Source organism: Dipodomys spectabilis, unplaced genomic scaffold (genome assembly GCF_019054845.1).
Source record: "Dipodomys spectabilis isolate Male_0828 unplaced genomic scaffold, ASM1905484v1 ptg000365l, whole genome shotgun sequence".
NCBI lineage: Eukaryota > Metazoa > Chordata > Mammalia > Rodentia > Heteromyidae > Dipodomys > Dipodomys spectabilis.
The window spans coordinates 12,616,229-12,636,708 of record NW_024871042.1 but is presented as its reverse complement, the minus strand read 5'-3'; the positions used below and the strand labels follow the sequence as shown (position 1 = coordinate 12,636,708).

General features: G+C 37.4%; 1 protein-coding gene and 1 non-coding gene across 11 annotated transcripts in view; both read right to left on the bottom strand.

The window, feature by feature from the left end:
* The window catches only part of Clasp2 (cytoplasmic linker associated protein 2), a 209,233-nt gene that overhangs the window by 53,137 nt on the left and 135,616 nt on the right, over positions 1 to 20,480 (bottom strand). For all 10 annotated transcript variants that reach the window (XM_042666378.1, XM_042666383.1, XM_042666381.1 and 7 more), the window contains 5 exons: positions 18,300 to 18,470; positions 13,980 to 14,087; positions 7,529 to 7,635; positions 4,079 to 4,323; positions 1,918 to 1,981 (listed from right to left, as the gene is read on the bottom strand). In XM_042666378.1, the coding sequence (XP_042522312.1) occupies positions 1,918 to 1,981; positions 4,079 to 4,323; positions 7,529 to 7,635; positions 13,980 to 14,087; positions 18,300 to 18,470 (695 nt within the window). The remainder of the gene's footprint in view (positions 1 to 1,917; positions 1,982 to 4,078; positions 4,324 to 7,528; positions 7,636 to 13,979; positions 14,088 to 18,299; positions 18,471 to 20,480) is intronic.
* Positions 15,827 to 15,930, bottom strand: LOC122096158. Its single transcript, XR_006145252.1, has one exon. It is a non-coding gene; the product is annotated as a U6 spliceosomal RNA (small nuclear RNA).

Below are 20,480 nucleotides of genomic sequence, written 5' to 3'. Positions count from 1 at the left end.
CAAAGCCATCCCGCGCAAGAAAGTCCATGAGACTCTTAACTTCAATTAATCACAACAAAAGCTGGAAGTGGTACTGTGGCTCAAGTAGTAGAGCACTAGTCTAGCCTTGAGAAAAAGGAGCTCAGGGACAGTGCCCAGGCCAAGAGTTTGAGCCACAGGAACAGCAAAAAAAAAAACCCAAACCAAAACACCTGCCTAAGTTCTCCCCACATTTTTTTTTTTGGGGGGGGGGTCAGTTGTGGGGCTTGAACTCTGGGCTTGGGCACTGTCTCTCAACCCTCCAGCTCAAGGTGAGTGCCCTACCACTTGAGCCACAGTACCACTTCTGGTGGTTAATTGGAGATGAGTCTCACAGACTTTCCTGCCTGGGCTGGCTTTGAACCACGACCTTCAAATCTCAGACTTCTGAGTAGCTAGGATTATAGGTGTGAGCTACCAGCTCCTGGCCCCACAAATCTTTTTTTTAAAAAAATGTGTGTTCGCCAGAAAACTATCTTCTTATTTGGCTTATACTGCCAACTAAGATGACCAAAAGTTAATTTGTTTATAATTTGTAGATATTTTTACAGTAAGGCAAATTCTACAGCTGTAATTAGTAGCAACTGCAATATAAAATGGCATTTGCTTAGATATTTAGTTTGAAAATTACACATTTTAATAGATGAACTCCTTACCAATGTATTTCATTTTTAACTTTTAATGGGACCTTTTGCTTGCAGATAAAACAAATTTACCTCTAGTACATGATAATCACTGAAAGCTGTTTCAAAGGCTGGGTGCTGATCACTCATGCCTATAATCCTAACGACCTTTCAAGAGGCTGAAATTTGAAGATCATGGTTTGAAGCCGTCTGGCAAGAAAACTGATGAGACTCTAAGCTCCAAGTCAGATGTGGAGCTGCAATTTAAGTGGTAGTACACTAGCCTTGAGCAAAAACACTCAAGACAGTGCTCAGGTCCTGAGTTCAAGCCCCCAGGTCAGTGTGCACATGTGCACACTCACTAATAACTCTAAAAAACTATTTAAAGCATAAGCAATTTATATTAACTATGTACAAATCCCAATGGATTAAAATGTTTAGCTCGTTTAGTTTATGCATCAAGTGGGTTTTTTAATAACTTTAAGTGTCAGAAGCAATGAAAATACTAAAAATAGAAATGAAGAAATGATATATATACAAAAATAAAATGAAGACAACAAAACAAAGTGGAATTCATTAATATTTTTCTTATACTTTTCTTAATACATCTATCTCATTTAGTTTAGAAATTCTCCTGTAGATACTTGACGTCCTAAAGAAAGATATGTAATAAGGTTTCCTCACTGTCCAACACATTGCTGGAAATAGAATAACTTTTATAATAGCATCATCCATTTAGGTAAACCAAATTTCACATTGTACATGCAGATTATCCCTAAGTATGTAATAAAATATATCTGAGTGAATATTTAACAACTGAATGAAGTTCTAAATTTTTCTGTATTATTTCAATGTATGAAATATTTCATTTTTCATACGACTACCAAACTATGGCGATAGCCGTATTTTGTTCTATTTAATGACAATTCTACAAAATTATTTTTCAATATAAGAAAACATTTATATTAAAAATCACAGTAATAATCAAAGAAAAAAAGAATGAAATATTAGTAGCTTCTTTTGACTTACTCCAATTACATCCTTTACAAATAGTGAAATATTAGTAACATGAGATATTATATGATAAATTATAAAGAACTGTGCTTGTAATGTCCTACAGTTTTCACTTTCAATCTCTGGAGAAGCTTGAACTGTTAATTACCAAAGAGCAACTTATCAATTAAATATGATAATAAACAATGCTATGCTTGAAAATATCACTACTATTTTAGAAATAAATGTTTTTTAAAATATAATTTTCAATACTAAAACGTACCTTGCCATGAGGATCAGCAAACATTCTTGTGAAAATTTCACATAACCTCTTCAGTTCAACTCGACTGCCAAAATAATAGAATGGTGGATTATTATCTTGGATGAATTAATACAAGATGAAGTAATTTAAAAGCAACTTTTCAGTTAGAGATGTGGTTCAGGGGGAAGAGTATCAGCCAATGAGTGAAAGTGTCAGATGCCAAGTTTGAGTCCCAGTCTGGGACAAAAAAGGTAATTTTTCCATAAAATTATTAACAAAATAACAAAATGTTAAAAAATTACCCCTTAAAATTGGGAAATTTGTGGGATTTACAAGTTAGGGATATAAAGTTATCACATACAGTAACAATTGTGTTGTAACCTACATTATTTTAAAGGTTTGAAGTTCTGAAAAGAAAATTGTATTTAATGCAGCACAACAGGAAACATTATGCACATAGCATTCTCAGAACATATATCTTACCTAAGATGTTTTGCCATTTAAAGGCTAAAATCTTTCTAAACTTTGCCTTTTAAAATGATATTTTAAGATGATATAGTGAGCCTAACAATCTTGATAAGTCTAGGAACATTCAAATGATTTATTACAGTGAGATATGAGGTGTGATATGTGTATTTTAAAAAACATAAATATACAGGGGTTGGGAAGGTGGCTCAGTGGTAGAGCGCTTGCCTTGCATGCGTGAGGCCCTGGGTTCGATTCCTCAGTACCAAATAAGCACAAAGAAAAAAAGCCAGAAGTGATGCTGTGGCTCTAGCCTTGAGCTGAAGAGCTGAGGGACAGCGCCCAGGCCCAGAGTTCAGGCCCCCCCAAAAAAGCAAAACAAAACATAAATATACAATAAGTATACCAAATTCTGATTTCATTGATATCAAGTCAGAAAGTAGCCCTCCATATTCTTCCCAAGTCAAACTACAAAGTTATCTACAATTAAATCCTTAAGGGGTCCAACTGTTAAAAGGTTAAAAACATTACACACACAAGGACAATGAAGGATATAAAGTAAAAGAAAGCAAAGCCATCAGAAATCCCCAAACTCTATAGTTTAAATAATCATTGGTTCTTATAATTTCATTATATGAAGCTCTCCAAAAAGACTTTATTATTGAATAAGAAAGCCTAAAAATCTGTTCTTACTAAAAACTTACAAAGAATAAAGTTTGATCCACTAGCCAATTTTATTATTATGTGTGTATACATTTAAAAATAATTTTTTTTTTTTTGGGTCGGTCGTGGGGCTTGAACTCTGGGCCTGGGCGCTGTCCCTCAGCTCTTCAGCTCAAGGCCAGCGCTCTACCACTTGAGCTACAGCGCCACTTCTGGTTTTCTGGTGGTTTATTGGAGATAGGAGTCTCATGGTCTCTCCTGCCCGGGCTGGCTTTGAACCGTGATCCTCAGATCTCAGCCTCCTGAGTAGCTAGGATTACAGGCGTGAGCCACCAGCGCCCGGCTTAAAAATAATTTTTATTATCTTTAAGCTGTTGTATAAAGGACTGTTATTTATTCTTTTTTTTTGGTGCTGGTTCTGACACTAATTCAGGGCTTGGATGTTGTCCCTTAGCTTTTTACAAAAGGCTAGCACTCTACCACTTAAGCCACAGCTCTACTTCCAGCTTTTTTAGTGCTTCAACAGAGATAAGAATCTCATGGATTTTTCTGCCTGGGCTGGCTTCCAACTATGATCCTCAGAGCTCAGCTTCCTGAGTAGCTAGGATTACAGGCACAAGCACCCAGCTTTTGTTGCCAGTATAAGAAGTATTATGAAAACTGTTTTTACAAGGTCAAACCCAGGGCCTTGCAAATACTACCAGAACCATAGCTACAGCTTTTACTATTCACTTAAATTTATGTAGCTACTTCTTGGTAAATAAAAAATTTCAATTTAAAATGTTTCATTGGATAGAACCTGGTGGTATGTAGGAGCCATCAAGCTATATGATAAGTAAATAGGAAGATGGCTGTCTAGGCTTACCAACCAAAAAGGTGAGACTCTACTACTGAATAATAATAAAAACAACAAAAGCTGGGAGTGGGAGTGTGGCTCAAGGGGTAGAGAACTTGTCTAGTAAGTATTTATACCTTGTTAATGCTAACACACAAACACACCCCCCCACACACGCACGCACGCATGCACACTAACCTGATAGACAAGACAACTTACCTTAGAGTTCTTTGATTTTTTAATAAGTTTTGCAGACCCAGGAGGCCTTCTTTCCTTTCTGACCAATTGGAACTAGCACATCTATTGAGAACTTCTGCCACATCTTCCGTCTGTCTCATATATGTAGGAATACTACCATTTCGAGAACTATAGGAGCGTTCTGAACAAGCACTAGAAGCATCACTGTTGGCATCATCATCTGAATGCATTCCATAGGATTCATATCGTCTTCGAGCAGGTTTTTTCTGTTATACATAAAGAATCTTATTAGCAGTAGTTAAAAATATATTGGTATTTCATTGTATCTACTGACCACAAAAGAACTGATTTAAAACAGGTACAAAGCATGCTGTTCATCATTGCCATAATAAAATGTCACAATTTAGTTGTTTGCTCAAGAAATGTGTTTTACAAGTTAGTAGTAAGTGAAATATTCTTTAACTATGGGAAGTGGAGGAGGTAGCATAAGTCAGAATTTCAGATGGATCAAGTGGGAAGTGCTCAAAAAAGTTTTTTTCTTTTCATGGAAAACAAGTACTAGAATGTAAATTAATAAACTGTACTAGAAATACAAGTTGGTAGTGAGAAAAATATATTTTTTTATAAAGGTAATAACCTTTGTAGAGGAGGAATATACTATGGATCAAAAAATGCATACTTTCTCCTATGTTCAAATTGCATTTTTTTTCTGTCTACATCTCCTCTTTCCTATTCTCCTTTACCTCTACTACCACTTCTCTTCTCATTCCTCCTTCGCTGTATCCAACCCTCATGTCTCCTAGAGAAGTAAAATACAAAGATGATAAGAAACTTTTCACTTACTAGTATTTCTAGGAGGCAAGATCCTTAAGGGCTTTCCTCAGTTTTCTCAATGTATTTATACTGTCTCTTTAAATGAAATATGAGAAAGCACATTTGGATTCCTTTGATTTCTTTGCATCTAAGGCTTATAGTTTAATATTTGTAACTGCCAATTATACCTTGCATATTAGAAGTGACATGAGGTAATTAGCTCATTTGAAATTTCTTTGGAAGAATTGGAAACATGTATGTAATCTGATTTCTGGGATTTTGAGTAGTAAGCAGTAATAATGGTATTTCTATGAAGTATATTAACCATAATAATTTAAAAGAGTTCTAAGTGTCTGTAAGTACTATCAGGCTAAATCTAAAGAAAAATGATCTGAATTTTAATAGTTCAAATAGTTTTATAATGAAGTTTCCATCACTAATTGCCCTCATACTGATTTAGAATCTCCAACTTAATTTACAGTGGTAATACTGTGATGTTTCCTGCACATTACAGCTACAAGGCCTCCATATCTGTTTTGTTTTGTCTCTAACAAAGTAAGTGATCTCAACTCATTTGTAGGAAAAAGTTGAGCTTTTCTCTTAAGATACTATTCAAGCAGTATCTCCCTCTTGATAGTAAATTGTGAAATAATCAGTTACAGAAAAAAACATATATTTTTATTACTTCCACTTTAATTTTTTACAGAAGACCATCATCTGTTAAAGTTGATGAGGCAAAGGATGTTAAGTTATAATACCATAAGATGTCAAAAAAACAGCAATGTCTATACCTTGGTCCGTATGTCTCCTAAGAGCTGAGAGCAGTAAATTTTTAAAGAGAAAAATTGAAAATAATGAAGAACATTTTGCTAAACAGCACAGTAAAACGGGCATTAACAATGCCAATGATTAGAAACATTAAGCTTTTTTTTAACATTAGATACAAAAGATCTGCTTATTTAAGGAGAATACCTAGGGTATAAAAAGTTTTCCCAAATAAATTAAAACCATTTTTCTTATTTGTATCTTTTTGCCATTTCCAAATATAATTTTATTTTCCCACGTCAAAATTAGGCTTAGTAGACGAAATTTATTTTTCTTAAAAAAAAAACCTGACAGGAAGTGGCACTGTGAGTGCTTGCCTTCAGCTGAAGAGCCGAGGGACAGCGCCCAGGTCTAGAGTTCAAGCCCCGTGATTGACAATAAAATAAAATAAAAATATATAGACAGTTACAAAGTGAAGTAGAATCATATTACTGGGATTCCTTCATTGTTAAATAAGCTTATATAACTCAAATATCTCATTTTCTTTGTGTAATAGTTAAAAATAATCTGTTCAAGTCATAAAATGTGCATATGCCATATTTAATTGGTAACCATACAATTTAAAAAACACTAGAAAATATTTGAGAAATATAGTGATGAACAGTAATGAACTTAAAACATGATTAAACATCATAATAAAAATATATGATCAATATACACGAGCCTCCGTGGGGAACTAAATCTCGACCTACATTAATTTATAAAAAATAATCAGATGGCTAAAGGGAAAAATTCAGTACATAGAATGTTAAAGTAGAGGGGGCTAGGAATGTGGCTTAGTGGTAGTGCTTGCCTAGCATGCATGAAGCCCTGGGTTCGATTCCTCAGTACCACATAAACAGAAAAGGCTGGGAGTGGTGCTGTGGTAGAGCACTAATCTTGAGCAAAAGAAGCTCAGGGATATTGCCCAGGCCCTGAGTTCAAGACACAGGGAGAAAAAGATAGTCAATCAGGCCAATATCAATAATTAAAAAAACCTTGTCTTTCAAATCTGAGGCAAAATTATTATAATACACTGGTTAAGGTACAATCTATAGTTTTAGTGATATAAGATATTTTTAAATTTCAAAAGTAATTTTAAATTTCAAAAGTAAAGGGCTGAGGGTGAAGCTCAGTGATAAGAGTGATTAAATAGGATGTGTGAGGCCTTGGGTTCCACTGTAGGACTGGAGAAAAAAAATAGTGAATTGAAAACAGCAATGAGACCCTATTATAAATTCTGAGTAATTAATTTACTAAATCTGCATAAGGCCCTTGCTCTATGCCCTCACTGAAGGAAATGAATAAATGCTTCTCAAAAACAGAATAAACATCGTAATTCATAACTTGAGTCCCTTGGCACTCTTTTGATGATGTATGTATATATACACACATACATGCACACACATATACATACACACATATGTTGTATAGCAATCTTTCAAATAAACTTTTAAACCTGTTTAATATGAGGCATAAAGAACTAGAAAGATAGATTTTTTTTTTTGGTGGTGGTGGTAGGGCTTGGCACTAACCCTGACCTCTTCAGCGTTCTACCACATAAGGTACAGTACCACTTCTGATTTTCTGGTGGTTAATTGTAGGTAAGAGTCTCATGGACTTTCCTGCCTAGGCTGCCTTTGAACCATGATCCTCAGATCTCAGCTTCCTGAGTAGCTAGGGGTTTGGGCATAAGCTACCAATCGCTGAACTATTGTGCTTTTTATATTATCCATATTTTGTGTTTCTAGATTTAATCCAGAAGAATTTCCCCATCCTTTTTCCTACAGTGAAAGGCTCACTCATGTACTATTTCCTAAGAACATTACAATGACAGGGAAATGGAGAGAGTACCAAGGCATCAGCTACTGCTTCTTCCACATCGGACCCAGTATTCAGGACTCTCATGGCACTGACAGAAGATGACAGTCGGCTCGATTGGCTGATCCCATACCCTGGACCTAATATAAGAAAAGAAGGAAAGCAGTTTTGAGATAGTACACAAATGTAATGGTGTCAGGTTGGGAGGCTAATATCCTTAGAGGGGGGGAAAAAAAAACCAATGGGGCAAAGCATTTTAAAAGCAATATTGTATTTTCTGGGTACACCAAGTTTTAGGTCAAATAATAAGGTAATAACAATTACAATTATTGACAATGTGTAGAAAATTGAAGAATAACAACTATTTATTTAAGGGTACCAGGTAGAAGACAAAAACTCCAATTTTTCTGTCAAGATAAGTTGATTTTATTTTTTAACTAAAATAGATCCAATAACTGTTAAGCGGCTACTAAGTGCCCAACAGTTTGAGATATGTAAAGACAAACCAGAGATGAATTCTCTCCCCCTTAAGTGCTTTGTATGTTATCACTTACAATTAAAACACTTCATCCACCATTTTGGTTTTTTTTAAACACATAAACAAAAATATGAAGTCAATGAAAACATAAAACAGTCCTCTATTTTTAAATATGTTATTAAAAAGAAAAATGTCCATCTGCCAGCAAGAAGAATGTAAGGTTGCTGAAGGGGAAAAGTTATTTAGGGGGAAAAAAAAACAAACCAAAAAAAATCCAGACATACACAAGTGATTCTCTAATAAATTAAATCCAACTAAAAACAAATCAATTTTGAAACTGAGTATTATTCAGTGAAAACTGAAAAGAACAAAATCTGAGATGAACATAGATGATAATGAAAATGTACTCATCCTTCACCTGAGGCCCCATACACATCGGGGGCGTAGAGGGCACCAGTAGATCTGGAATGGTGTCTGGAGGCTGGAATAACAGGACCATACAAACCTCATCTAGTACCACAGAAACAAGGAATAGTGGCAGCACTACTGTCAGGCAAGGAGAGTTAGTTAACACTGACGTTACTCTTAATAGTCAATGATCAGAATAGTGCCCAACATGGCAGTTTTGAACATTACACTGAAAGATCATCCCTAACACACAAATACAACTCACACCTAAGTGGACAGACATAGGCCTACAGGAGACAAAAAGGCAAAGTCAAATGGAAGGAAATGTAAAAAATACAAGCATGAAAACAAAAACACAAAGACTGTAGTTAAAAAAAAACCACTATGGTAATTAGTAACAAGAATATCATTTGCTTTAATCTTGACATCCAAGAGGTAGTTATTAGTATTCAACTTTATAGATTTAAATGTTTGTAGTCCCCAATCCCATTCAAATGTTGAAATGCTAATCCCCAAGGTCATGATACTAGGAGGTAGGTAGGGCCTTTGAGAGACAATTACTTCAAAAGGGCAAAAATCTCATGATTGGGAATAGTATACTTAGAAAGCAGACCCCAGAGAGCTAAGTAACTCCTGCCACATAAGCACATCTGCCACATAAGCACAAGTAACCAAAACCATCTACAGAATAGGAAATAAGCCCTCACCAGATACCAAATATGGTGGCATCTTGACCTTGGAACTTCCGAGCTTCTACAACTGTGAGAAATAAATCTCTACCATTTATATAAGCAACCAGTCTACAGTATTTATTATAGCAGCCTAAATGGCCTAAGACAGAAAAATTAGAGCACAGAGATGTTAATTCATACAATCAAAGCCACTCTTTCTCTCCATCTGGACTGAGGTTTGTACTCAGGGCCTCACTCTTGCCATATTCCCCGCCCAGGGCCTCACTCTTGACAGAAGTTGCTTAGCCACTTGCCAGCCTTTTTTAGTTTTTTTTTGGTGGTCGTGGGGCTTGAACTTTGGGCTTGGGTGCTGTCCGAACGCTCAACCGCTTCAGCCACAGCACTACTTCCGGCTTTCTAGTGGTTAACTGGAGATAAGAGTCTCACAGACTTTCCTGCCCCGGCTGGCTTTGAATTGTGATTCTCGGATCTCAGCTTCCTGAGTAGCTAGGATTACAGGGGTGAGCCACTGGCGCCCCGCTGCCAGCCTTTTCTGTGTTGGTTATTTTTTTTTTTTTTTGGTCCAGTTGTGGGGCCTGAACTCTGGGCCTGGGCACTATCCCTCAGCTCTTCAGCTCAAGGCTAGTGCTCTACCACTTGAGCCACAGCGCCACTTCCGGCTTTTTTTTCTTTTTGCTTATGTGGTGCTGAGGAATTGAACCCGGGGCCTCATGCATGCAAGGCAAGCACTCTACCACTGAGCCACTTTCCCAGCCCTGTGTTGGTTATTTTTTGAGAAAGGATTTCATTATATGCTTGGAATGGCCTCTGATTTTTACTTCCTTATGTCCCTGGGATGACAGGTACAAACCACCAAATCTCACAAAGTGTGTGTGTGTGTGTGTGTGTGTGTGTGTGTGTGTGTGTGTGTGTGTGTGTGTGTGTGTGTGTGTGTGTGTGTGTGTGTGTGTGTGTGTGTGTGTGTGTGTGTGTGTGTGTGTGTGTGTGTGTGTGTGCGCGCGCGTGCGTGCTACAGCTCTATTTCTGGCTTGTTTGTAGGTTACCTGGAGATAAAGAGTCTCATGGATTTTTCTCAAGGCTGGTTCTGAAGCCTGGTCTTCAGATCTCAGTCTCCTGGGTATCAAGGATTATAGGTGTGAGCACCTGGCCTCACAAACTTTTTATTGTCTGAGTTGGCCTCAAACCTTAACCCTCCCACCTCTGCCTCTCAAATAGCTAGGTTTGTGCCACCATTGTATATTTTTAAGGCTTCTGCTCTTAAAAGGATACAGACCACATTCACATTATCTAAAAGATATCTCATTTTTGCTAAGATATGTATTCTAAAAATTGTTCATAAAAGCACATTTGAGTATCATAAAAGAATACCGATAATCTAACACAAATACCCTAAAGTTTTGTAAGTTTATATTGCTTTAGAATCTAAACTTGTCATTATATTTGCAAATTAGATCCTAAAATCCTGATTTTTTAAATATACAAAGTCAGTCTTGGTCTTATATATGAAAATTGCCTGAAAAAAATGTATTCTAATATTTACTAAAATATATTACTTTTTAAAAAAGCTAGCCTCTGGCTGGGAAGGTGGGTCAGTGGTAGAGCGCTTGCCTTGCATGCATGAGGCTTCCATTCCTCAGCATCACATAAGCAAAAAGAAAAAAGCCGGAAGTGGCGCTGTGGCTCAAGTGGTAGAGCGTTAGCCTTGAGCTGAAGAGCTGAGGGACAACGCCCAGGCCGAGTTCAGGCCCCATGACCAGACCCCCCCCCCCCCCCCCCAAAAAGGAGAGAAAAAACACACCTTACAACAAAACCAATTCATCCAAAAGAATTAAAGAGTTGGGAAAAAGATTCTTTTAACACTAAATGGTTAATAAGTCTAATCATCCTTAGCCTAGTGCTGAGATTCATGCCTTTAATTTCTAAACTAAGGAGGTTGAGATCTGAGGATCAAAGTTCAAAGCCAGGCAGGCAGACAAATCACAAGACTGGTATCTACAGTTTATTAACGAAAGATGGAAGTGGAGGCCTGAGTCAAGTGGTGGAGCATCAGCTATGAGTGAAAAAGCCAAGTGAGAGCTGGAGGCTGAGCTCAAGCCTTAGTACTGGCACAAGTCCGTCCAAAACAAAATCCAGTAATCTTAGGCCCAAATAGCTTCATGAGAATCAGGAAAATTGCTTTCCTTAATAATAAAATTAAAGGGGCTGGGAAGGTGGCTCAGTGGTAGAGCAATTGCCTTGCATGCATGAGGCCCTGGGTTTGATTCCTCAGCACCACATAAGCAAAAAAAAAGAAAAAAGAAAAAAGCCGGAAGTGGTGCTGTGGCTCAAGTGGTAGAGCGCTAGCCTTGAGCTGAAGAGCTGAGGGACAGCACCCAGGCCCAGAGTTCAGGTCCCATGACTGGACCCCAAAAACAAAACAAAAACAACAAAAATAATAAAATTAAAGTAATTCAAACTGTCAAGTGGAAGCTATGAAATGAATCTAGAAAAATCAATGGTTGAGAACTTTCTTTAAAAAATTATCATATTAAAATGCAGTCACTGTATTTATTGTACATTATGTAAAAACTAAATATAACTTTAGGGATGGGAGAGGGAAAATCATAGAAGGGATCGCAATGATCAAGATGTATAGTACTCATAACCTGACATATGGAATTGTGACCTCTCTGTATAACCAGTTGATAATAAAAAAAAATTGGCCTATTAATAATGCTTACTTTTTAAGTAACTTCCGCTCCTTATACATTTCTTCTTTGTTTTTAATATGTTTCCTAGTAATCTTCTCTAGTACTAGTGAAAGTGTTATTCAAAAAAATCAGGGGCTGGGAAGGTGGCTCAGTGGTAGAGCGCTTGCCTTGCATGCCCGAAGCCCTGGGTTCGATTCCTCAGCACCACATAAGCAAAAAGAAAAAAGCCGGAAGTGGTGCTGTAGCTCAAGTGGTAGAGCGCTAACCTTGAGCTGAAGAGCTGAGGGACAGCGCTCAGGCCCAGAGTTCAGGCCCCACGACTGGAGCCCCCCAATAAATAAATAAATAAATAAAATGAGATCCTGGGCTGGGAAGGTGGCTCAGTGGTAGAGTGCTTGCCTGATATATATGAGGCCTGGGGTTTGATTCCTCAGTTCCATATAAACAGAAAAGGCCGGACGTGTCACTGTGGCTCAAGTGGTAGAGTGCTAGCCTTGAGCTGAAACGCTGAGGGACAGTGCTCAGGCTCAGAGTTCCAGCCCCATGACAAAAAAAGAAAAACAACCAAAAAAACAGATCCTTGCCAGTAAAGAGTAATGAAAATGTTTCTAAGTGACCAGAGCCTGATGGGAGAGAGCAGAGAAGTACCATCATCAATGGCAGCAACAGTGGTGGTGATAATGACTCTATGGCACTGTGTGCCCAACACTTCCTAAAGGATTTTTTTATGTGTTTTTCATTTATAGAGCTTTCCAAACATCCCTAATTCATACATGTTACTATTATCTCTAGTTTACACATAAGATTGCAGAGTTAGGATATGAAGCCAGGCTATCTGAGTCTCCAACTAAGCAAGTTTATTTTTAGCAATGTACAACTGATTTTATTTCCTTTATGAAGATGCACTATGCACGTGCTATCTCTCTTTTCTCTCTCTCTCTCTCTCTCTCTCTCTCTCTCACACACACATACAGACACACACACACATCAACATTTTACAGAATAACTGATATACATACTAAAAATGTCTCTGGCAAAGAATATGCCACAGCTGGCCTAAGTGATGAACAAGAGTTCTTCCCATAGAAGGAAGAGAAAAACATAAACAGGGGATGAAGATCTCTCTGTATATCCCTATCTAAACACGGTTTTCCAGTACAGGAAGCCCAGAGATCTATCTAGGTCAAATGTCCCAAGAAATCAGAAGTTAATCATTAAAAGTTCTACATTACAGATTTATCTAAGAAGTAATAATTCCAATAGACAACTAGCAAAAAACTTAATAATCTGAAACACTTGAAAAGCAACTGCTGGAGTAAGCTTACATAGTAAGCTATGTTAATGAAAGGGGAAAACAAATCTGGAATGGCTACAGAATTGTGTGCATCAACAAAGTATTACTAGTTAAAATGTTAAAAGGACATGGAGAAATTCTAAAGGTTCTCAATGTAAAAACTTATGCCTATCCAGTTATCCTAAAAACAAAAAAGGTAAATATTATCTAATATTTTTATAATTGAAGGAAATGTAGTAATCATAAAGTTACTATATAATCTCTATAATCAGGAACAGATAAGTTTATAATGGTGACATGATATGAATTACTGTATAAAAACTGTCAAATTATAAATATTATACAAATATAATCTCTTCCATTTATTTATTTGGAGCACTCTTTCTAAAAACCTACCTTTAATGATGTAAGTTGAAAAGCCAGTATTTCTGTTAAAAGGACAAAATTTACTTTTCATATTTCACTTCAGTGTGAATTCTTACTATTAGCTTTAAATTTCATACTTTGTTAAGAAAAAGTGTCAATTTAATATTCTTTTTTTGTTTAGTTTTTTTTTTGAAACATGGTGTTGCTATGTAGCTCAAGCTGGCCTCAAACACACAATCCTCTTGTCCCAGCCTCCTGAGTGTTGGGACTACTGAATTCACTTTTCTAAAGTTTATATTTGTGTGACATTTATTTAATTATGAAATCAAATTGTTTGAAATGACTCATTTTTTTCATTTAGGTCACATTAATAAGGTCAAATATAATTCCCAAATATACAATTTCCTTCTAATTTTTTAAAAATCAAAATGACATAAAAGAGAGTAAGGGGGAGAGACAGTTAATGATGAATGCGAAATTCCAGGAATAGAGATGTTTTCAAATGGCAATATCACAAGGGGGAAGCAGTGTACCTTACACCTGCCCAAATACTCACCAAGGGGCTGAAAAGAGCGGACAGGACTTGTATCTCTGCTACTCTCTCGACTAGCTTCTCGGCTGCATCCCTGACTCACACTTGGACGAGGAATACGGCTGCTTCGGGCTGGTACAAAACAAGGGAGGAAACAGAAAAGTTTTACAGTTTTTTTTTTTAAATTTTCATTTTTTTCTTTGTAAAGAACTGATATGTAAGCTTTTTTAAGATTGAGAAGAACTTGCTCTTCCCTTCCCCTCTGGTAATACTGGAGATTGTACTCAAGAGTATTGTATTTGTTAGGCAAATACTGTACTACTTGAGCCATGCCTCTCGACCTTTATTTTCAGTTAGTTTTTCAGATAGCATCTCACTAGCTTTTGCCAGGGTTGGCTTTGAACTTGTGATCTTTCTTCCCCTTTTGGGTTTCAGACATGCATGATGAAAAAAAAAATTACTCTTGATGAAGCATTATGAGAAACAGGTGAGGTTTTTGAATATGATTCCCTAGTTTGGAAGAGATTACAGGGGAAAATACTATTTTATTAAAAGAAAAAACAGTTAAGATTTACGATATTGTACAATGTACACAGTACAACTTGGGTTTTTCTTTGTTGGATAAACTATAGACTTCTATCACTCTTGATGTCTTCAGTCAAAATGTTATTTTTTAATAGAAATCTATACATATCAAATATTAATCTAAATTACAATGCCTGATTTCCATTCAAAATAAGAGCCATGGTTTCACTTCCCATGACTTTCCTCAACTCTTCACAAATAAAAAAAAGTAAACAAAAAAATTTTAAAAAAGCCTAGAATGACTAAAAGAGCAAAGAATGATTAAACAGTAAAGAAATTGAAACAATGCCTGGAAAACAAACAAAAAAGCAGCAAATTAGCCTAGATAAAATTCCAGAGACTCTTGTACCAAACACTAGGCCCTGAACAAGTGACATGTGCTGCAATGGGTACAATGTTAATGTCTGTGGGCCTACATTGCTCCTTAAGACTAGTAAGGCTACAGAAGGCTTGAACTCTACAAAATGAAAACAGAGGTTTCTAGAAAAAGCACATGCAGTCCAAGGAAGCAGTAAATGGGATCAAAATGACAGCTGAGCAAGAGGCTAAGACAACTAATCCATAAAATATTGGAGAGTCTCCATATAATCATTAGTATTACTCAAAGGACAATAATATAAGAGGATATGAGAAAAGTATTTATACTGTCGATCCTGGCAGTAAACATTTATTTATTTGGAACAGAGTGAACATTAGAGCTATTTTTTTCTTTCTTTTTTTTCCAGACAGGATCTTGTTTCAGGTTGGCCTGAAACATGCTATGTAGCTCAGGCTGGCTTCTAACTTGTGTGATTCTCCTGCCTCCATTTCATAAGTGCTGGAATAACAAGAGTGCACTACCAGTCCAGGTGCTTTCCAACTTTGAACGTCAACTTATGAAGGAAGTATGTAAGACTTGTTTGTAAATTCTTATAAGGAGACTGTATCCAGGTGCTGGGTAACTCAGCCTATGATCCTCACCACTCAGAAAAGGCTGAGGTCTGAGAATCTTGGTTCAGGACCAAATGAGGCAGATAAATATGCAAGACTCTCATCTCCAATGAAGCAGCAAAATCTCACAAGTGGAGGCTTGGCTCAAGTGGTAGAATGAAACCATGAAACCCAAGTGAGGACTCAAGTTCAAGCCCCAGTACCTTACAGAGAGAGAAGAACACAGAGACAGAGATGGAGAGTGACGGCGGGGCGGGGGGGGGGGGGGGCCTGAGGGAGAGAGGGAGAGGTAGAGAGGGAGGGAGGGAAAGAAGAAGGGTGGGAGAGGGGAATAGAGGGGGAGGGGAGAGGGAAAGGGGAGAGTGCACCACTTCATAAATTGGCATGCCATCCTTGAGCAATGGCCATGCTAGTCTCTGTATTGTTCCAATGTTAGGATATGTGCTGTTGAACTGAGCAATGATGTTGCATTTTCTTACATATGTAATCAACAAAATGCTTTATAAAATGACTAAAAATACTTGGAATAATTAGGGATTTCTGCTGTAGGAATGACAGATCAAGAAGCAGCTATTCTAAAGACAAAGAAGAGAGGGAAAACAGGTATATAAATGGATATAAAGACTGATTCTGGGTCAATAAAGGCAATGTTAATCAATTAACCCAAAGTAAATGACCTCTTGAGTTTTTCTGCTAAAAGAGGTAATAAATTCCCTTTTACTGTTTCCGTTGGCTTCAATTCTAATTTGTTACATGAAATTTAAAATATTTTGGTTGATACACAGAAAATGGAAGTTTATTAGATGTAATTAAATAGTGTTGACCATGTGGGGCACTGGTGGCTCACAACTGAATCCTAGCTACTCAGAAGGCTGAAATATGAGGATCATGATTTAAAGCCAGGCTTGGGTAGTAAGTCTGTGGGACTCTTATCTCCAATTAACCACCAGAAAACCAGAAGTGGAGCTGTGACTCAAAGTGATAGAACACTAGCCTTGAGCAAAAAAGCTCAGGGATAGCACCCATGCCCTGAGTTCATGCCCCATGACTGCCCCCCATCCCCACCCCAAATAGTGTTCACTTACAACACGAATGTCAAACACAGCAATTAAATATATTTATATCTATGTACATATATCTTCCACAAGTCTTGTGCTTTTATATATAAGGTACATTTTAAAGCCCTTATAAATTATACTGCCTTTTTCTCCTAAAAATAAGTTTTACTTTAAATAAATGTTAAATACATTATTTTACACTTAAACTGTAAGAAAAAAGCAAAGTAATAACCAAATTTAACTGATTCTAGGCTGGTCTCCCATCCTGTTGATGGACCCCCCTTACCTAGGCTATGTCTAATCAAAAAGACTGGTGGCAAGTCAGATGTCCCATTACTTCACTAAGGAGGGAAGGAACCCTTCTCTCTTGAGTTGCTGGCTGGGTAAGGTTGACACCATGATTTTTTTTTTTTTTTTTTTTTTTAAATCAAAGGCTCCTAAAGTGGCTCAGCTGCTGTTGCTGCCTTATCCCATTAGCCAGGGTTGTCCCAGTGGTGACATTCTCTTAAGGCAGTGGATTCTGCAGAGGGAAGGCTGAGCAGCTTCTGGCTAGACACAGCCATCTATGACTGTGGGGCCTGGGAATTGGCTAATACATCATGATATTGCTTTGTTTCAGACTAGACATTGCCAAGTACCTATTTCTTAACCTGTGCTTAAAGGAAACTCTTCAAGACTAACAACACACCACTTTTCAAGTAACTGCATATTCTCCATATTCTGGATCCTTGATTCTAGTGCCATTGTAAGAAAAGTTCTACTTGAATGCCTTCACTATTTTTTTTTTTTTTTGGTTGGTTGTGGGGCTTGAACACAGGGCCTGGGTGCTGTCCCTGAGCTATTTGCAAGGCTAGTGTTCCACCATTTTGAGCCACAGCTCCACTTCTGGGTTTTGAGTGGTTAATTGGAGAGAAGTGTCTCATGGGGACTTTTCTGACTGAGCTGGCTTTGAACTGCGATCCTCATATCTCAGCTGCCTCTGTAGCTAGGATTATAGATGTGAACCACTGGTGCCTAGCTCACTCGTTTCTTTTTATTGTAATCATTTGTGATCTCTTGGAAAGTAGTAAAGAACTTCCTCACATTTCTCTGAATTGTTATATGGATGTAATCTTCAACAAAGGAGGTCAAGGTGGTTATAGATAACAAATATAAAATAAAATTCAGCCTACAGAAGGCAGCTGTTGGAAAAGGTAGGGTAGGGAAATGGAGTATTGGAAACAGAAGGGGGTCAAGGAGAAAGTGGAGTCCTCAGCAACTTCAGTGACTGAGGTTATAGTTTTTAACATTCCTTTTTTTTTTTTTTTTTTTTGCTTATGGGTGCTGAGGAATCGAACCCAGGGCCTCAAGCATGCAAGGTAAGCGCTTTACCACTGAGCCACCTTCCCAGCCCTAACATTCAATTCTTAACATGAATATACTATATGTTAAGTCTCCTTGAAGTTGTTTTCCTCAATTTTTTTTTTTTTCCTGGTGGGTTGTGGGGCCTGAACTCTGGGCCTGGGTACTGTCCCTCAGCTATTCAGCTCAAGGTTAGCACTCTACCAATCGAGGCACAGTGCCACTTCTGGCTTTTTTTTTTCTTTCTGCTTATGTGGTACTGAGGAATCAAACCCAGGGCCTCATGCATGCAAGGCAAGCGCTCTACCACTGAGCCACCTTCCCAGCCCGTTTTCCTCAAACTTCTAAAGTGCCTATCTGTATTCTAGTCTTTAATGTTGCCAAATATGCAAGAAATAAAGCATGGCCATTCTCACATAAAAAATCTTACCCACTGAAAGCCTAGATGGACTAGCTTCTCTGCTGCAGCCCTGGCTCCGTGGTATTTTGCTTCTTTTCTGTGCAGATGCTGAATTGACCAGGACTCTTTGAGCACCAGAGCTCACAGTAGAAAGGGTTGTTGTGGTCAGAACTCGTCCTGGAGATCCAGATCGGCTGCCAGCTAAACATCAAACACACAAATATTTTAAAATGTGACTGCCAAAAGAATTGAATAAAACTAAAAAAAAAAAAAAAAACTTCAAGAAATACATGTGATAGTATGGCAGGTTCTAAGTTCAAAGAAAATGAGCCAAGGAAGATTTATACATAATCATGACCTGGAAAAAAAGTGTACTATATAAGCTGTATTTTTAGTTTTGGTGGTGCATTTTGGGGTTTGAACTCAAGGCCTGGTTGCTGTTCCTGAGCCTCTTTGTGTTCAAGGCTACCACTCTACCACTTGAGCCACAATGCCACTTTTGGTTTTTGAATGGTTAATTGGAGGTAAGAGTCTTATGGGAATTTTCTGCCTAGGCTGGCTTCAAACCATGATCCTCAGAGCTCAGCCTCCTAAGTAGCAGGGATTATAGGTGTGAGACACCAGTGCCAGCTACTATCATGATTTTTAGAAAGTAAATAATAATCAAATTAATCATATATTTGATGAAACAGTTCATATGACTACGATGCTCTGTAATCTATAATAAAATAATAATAATTATTGCCAATACTGGGTTTTGAAATAAGGGCCTTGTACTTGCTTGTTCAGCTATCCATTACCACTTGAATCAGTTCCTGCCTGGCTTTCAACTGGCTTTTTTGAAGACTTTGTGCCTGGAATAGCCTTGAACTGTGATCCTCTAGATCTCAGCCTCCCAAATAGATAGGATCACAGGCATTTGCCACTGGTGCCTAGCTGTGTTAAATATTTAAAGAAAAAAAAAATCTCCATCTCTTACTGCTATTATTTTTGTGAAGTAATAATAATGATAGTTGCCTGCTAAGATGACTCTAAATGGGTAATGTCATATATTCATTTTCAACTTTTACAAAAAACTTGAATATTGACAAAGTTAGTTCAGCTGAAAAAGAATAGCAAAGGTTTTTTGGGTGGCCTTATTTTAGGATACACAAGTACTGAGAGTAGAACAGGATTAAGGCAAATGTTCAGGAAGTCAATAGGAGATGTGGTTAATGAGCTAAAGAAAGAGCTACAAAAAAATCTTTTCAGAGACTTGGACATAGGTTAAAAAAAAAAAAGAAACATGAATTTGTATGCTGGGATTACAAATGTGATCCACCATGTCCAGTTCATGCATGAATATATGCATGTATATACTTGTACTTATATGTGTGTTACCAGGGAGTTGACCTCAGGGCTCCATGTTTGCTAAGCAGGTGCTCTACTGCTGAAGCCACAATTCCAGCCCTTGGTATGATTATTTTTGAATCAGTCTCAGTTTTTTTTTCTAAGCCAGCATGCATAGACCATGCTCTCTCTACTTGTACTTCCTGTTGTAACTGGCACACACTATAGACCCAACTATTGGTTTGCCAACTTTTTGCCTGGCCTGGCCTAAAACTTCAATCTTCCCAATAACTATCTCCCAAATTAATTTTTTTGTTTTTGGTTGGTCATGGGGCTTGAACTCTAGGCCTGGATGTTGTCCTTGAGCTCTTCTGCTCAACGCCAGCACTCTACCACTTGAGCCTTTTCTACCACTTCCAGTCTTTTCTGTTTATGTGGTCTGAGGAATCGAACCCAGGGCCTCATGAATGCAAGGCAAACACTCTACCACTGAGCCACTTTCATAGCCCCCAAGTTAATTTTTAAAGGGATGAATCCTGTTGTCAATCAGTTTTTAAAGGAATGAATCCTGTTGTCAATCAAAACACTTTATATCTATGTTGAACAGTGTTGAATAGAAAATGGACTAGGTAATCGCCAGATAGAATCAATCAGAATCTAGAGTTAGAATTAGATTCTGGAATCTAGATCCTGAATGATAACATACAAAAACTAACTTACATTTAAATAAATCTTCACAAAGCAACCTTTTCCTTTCTTTAGACACCACTTATAATAACAAGAGAGTCACTGTTCTCCATGTGTAATTTTGCCCAATAATGCCTCATTTCTAACAAGCAGATTAATGAATTCAGTGCTAATGGGAACAATCATGGCATGTAA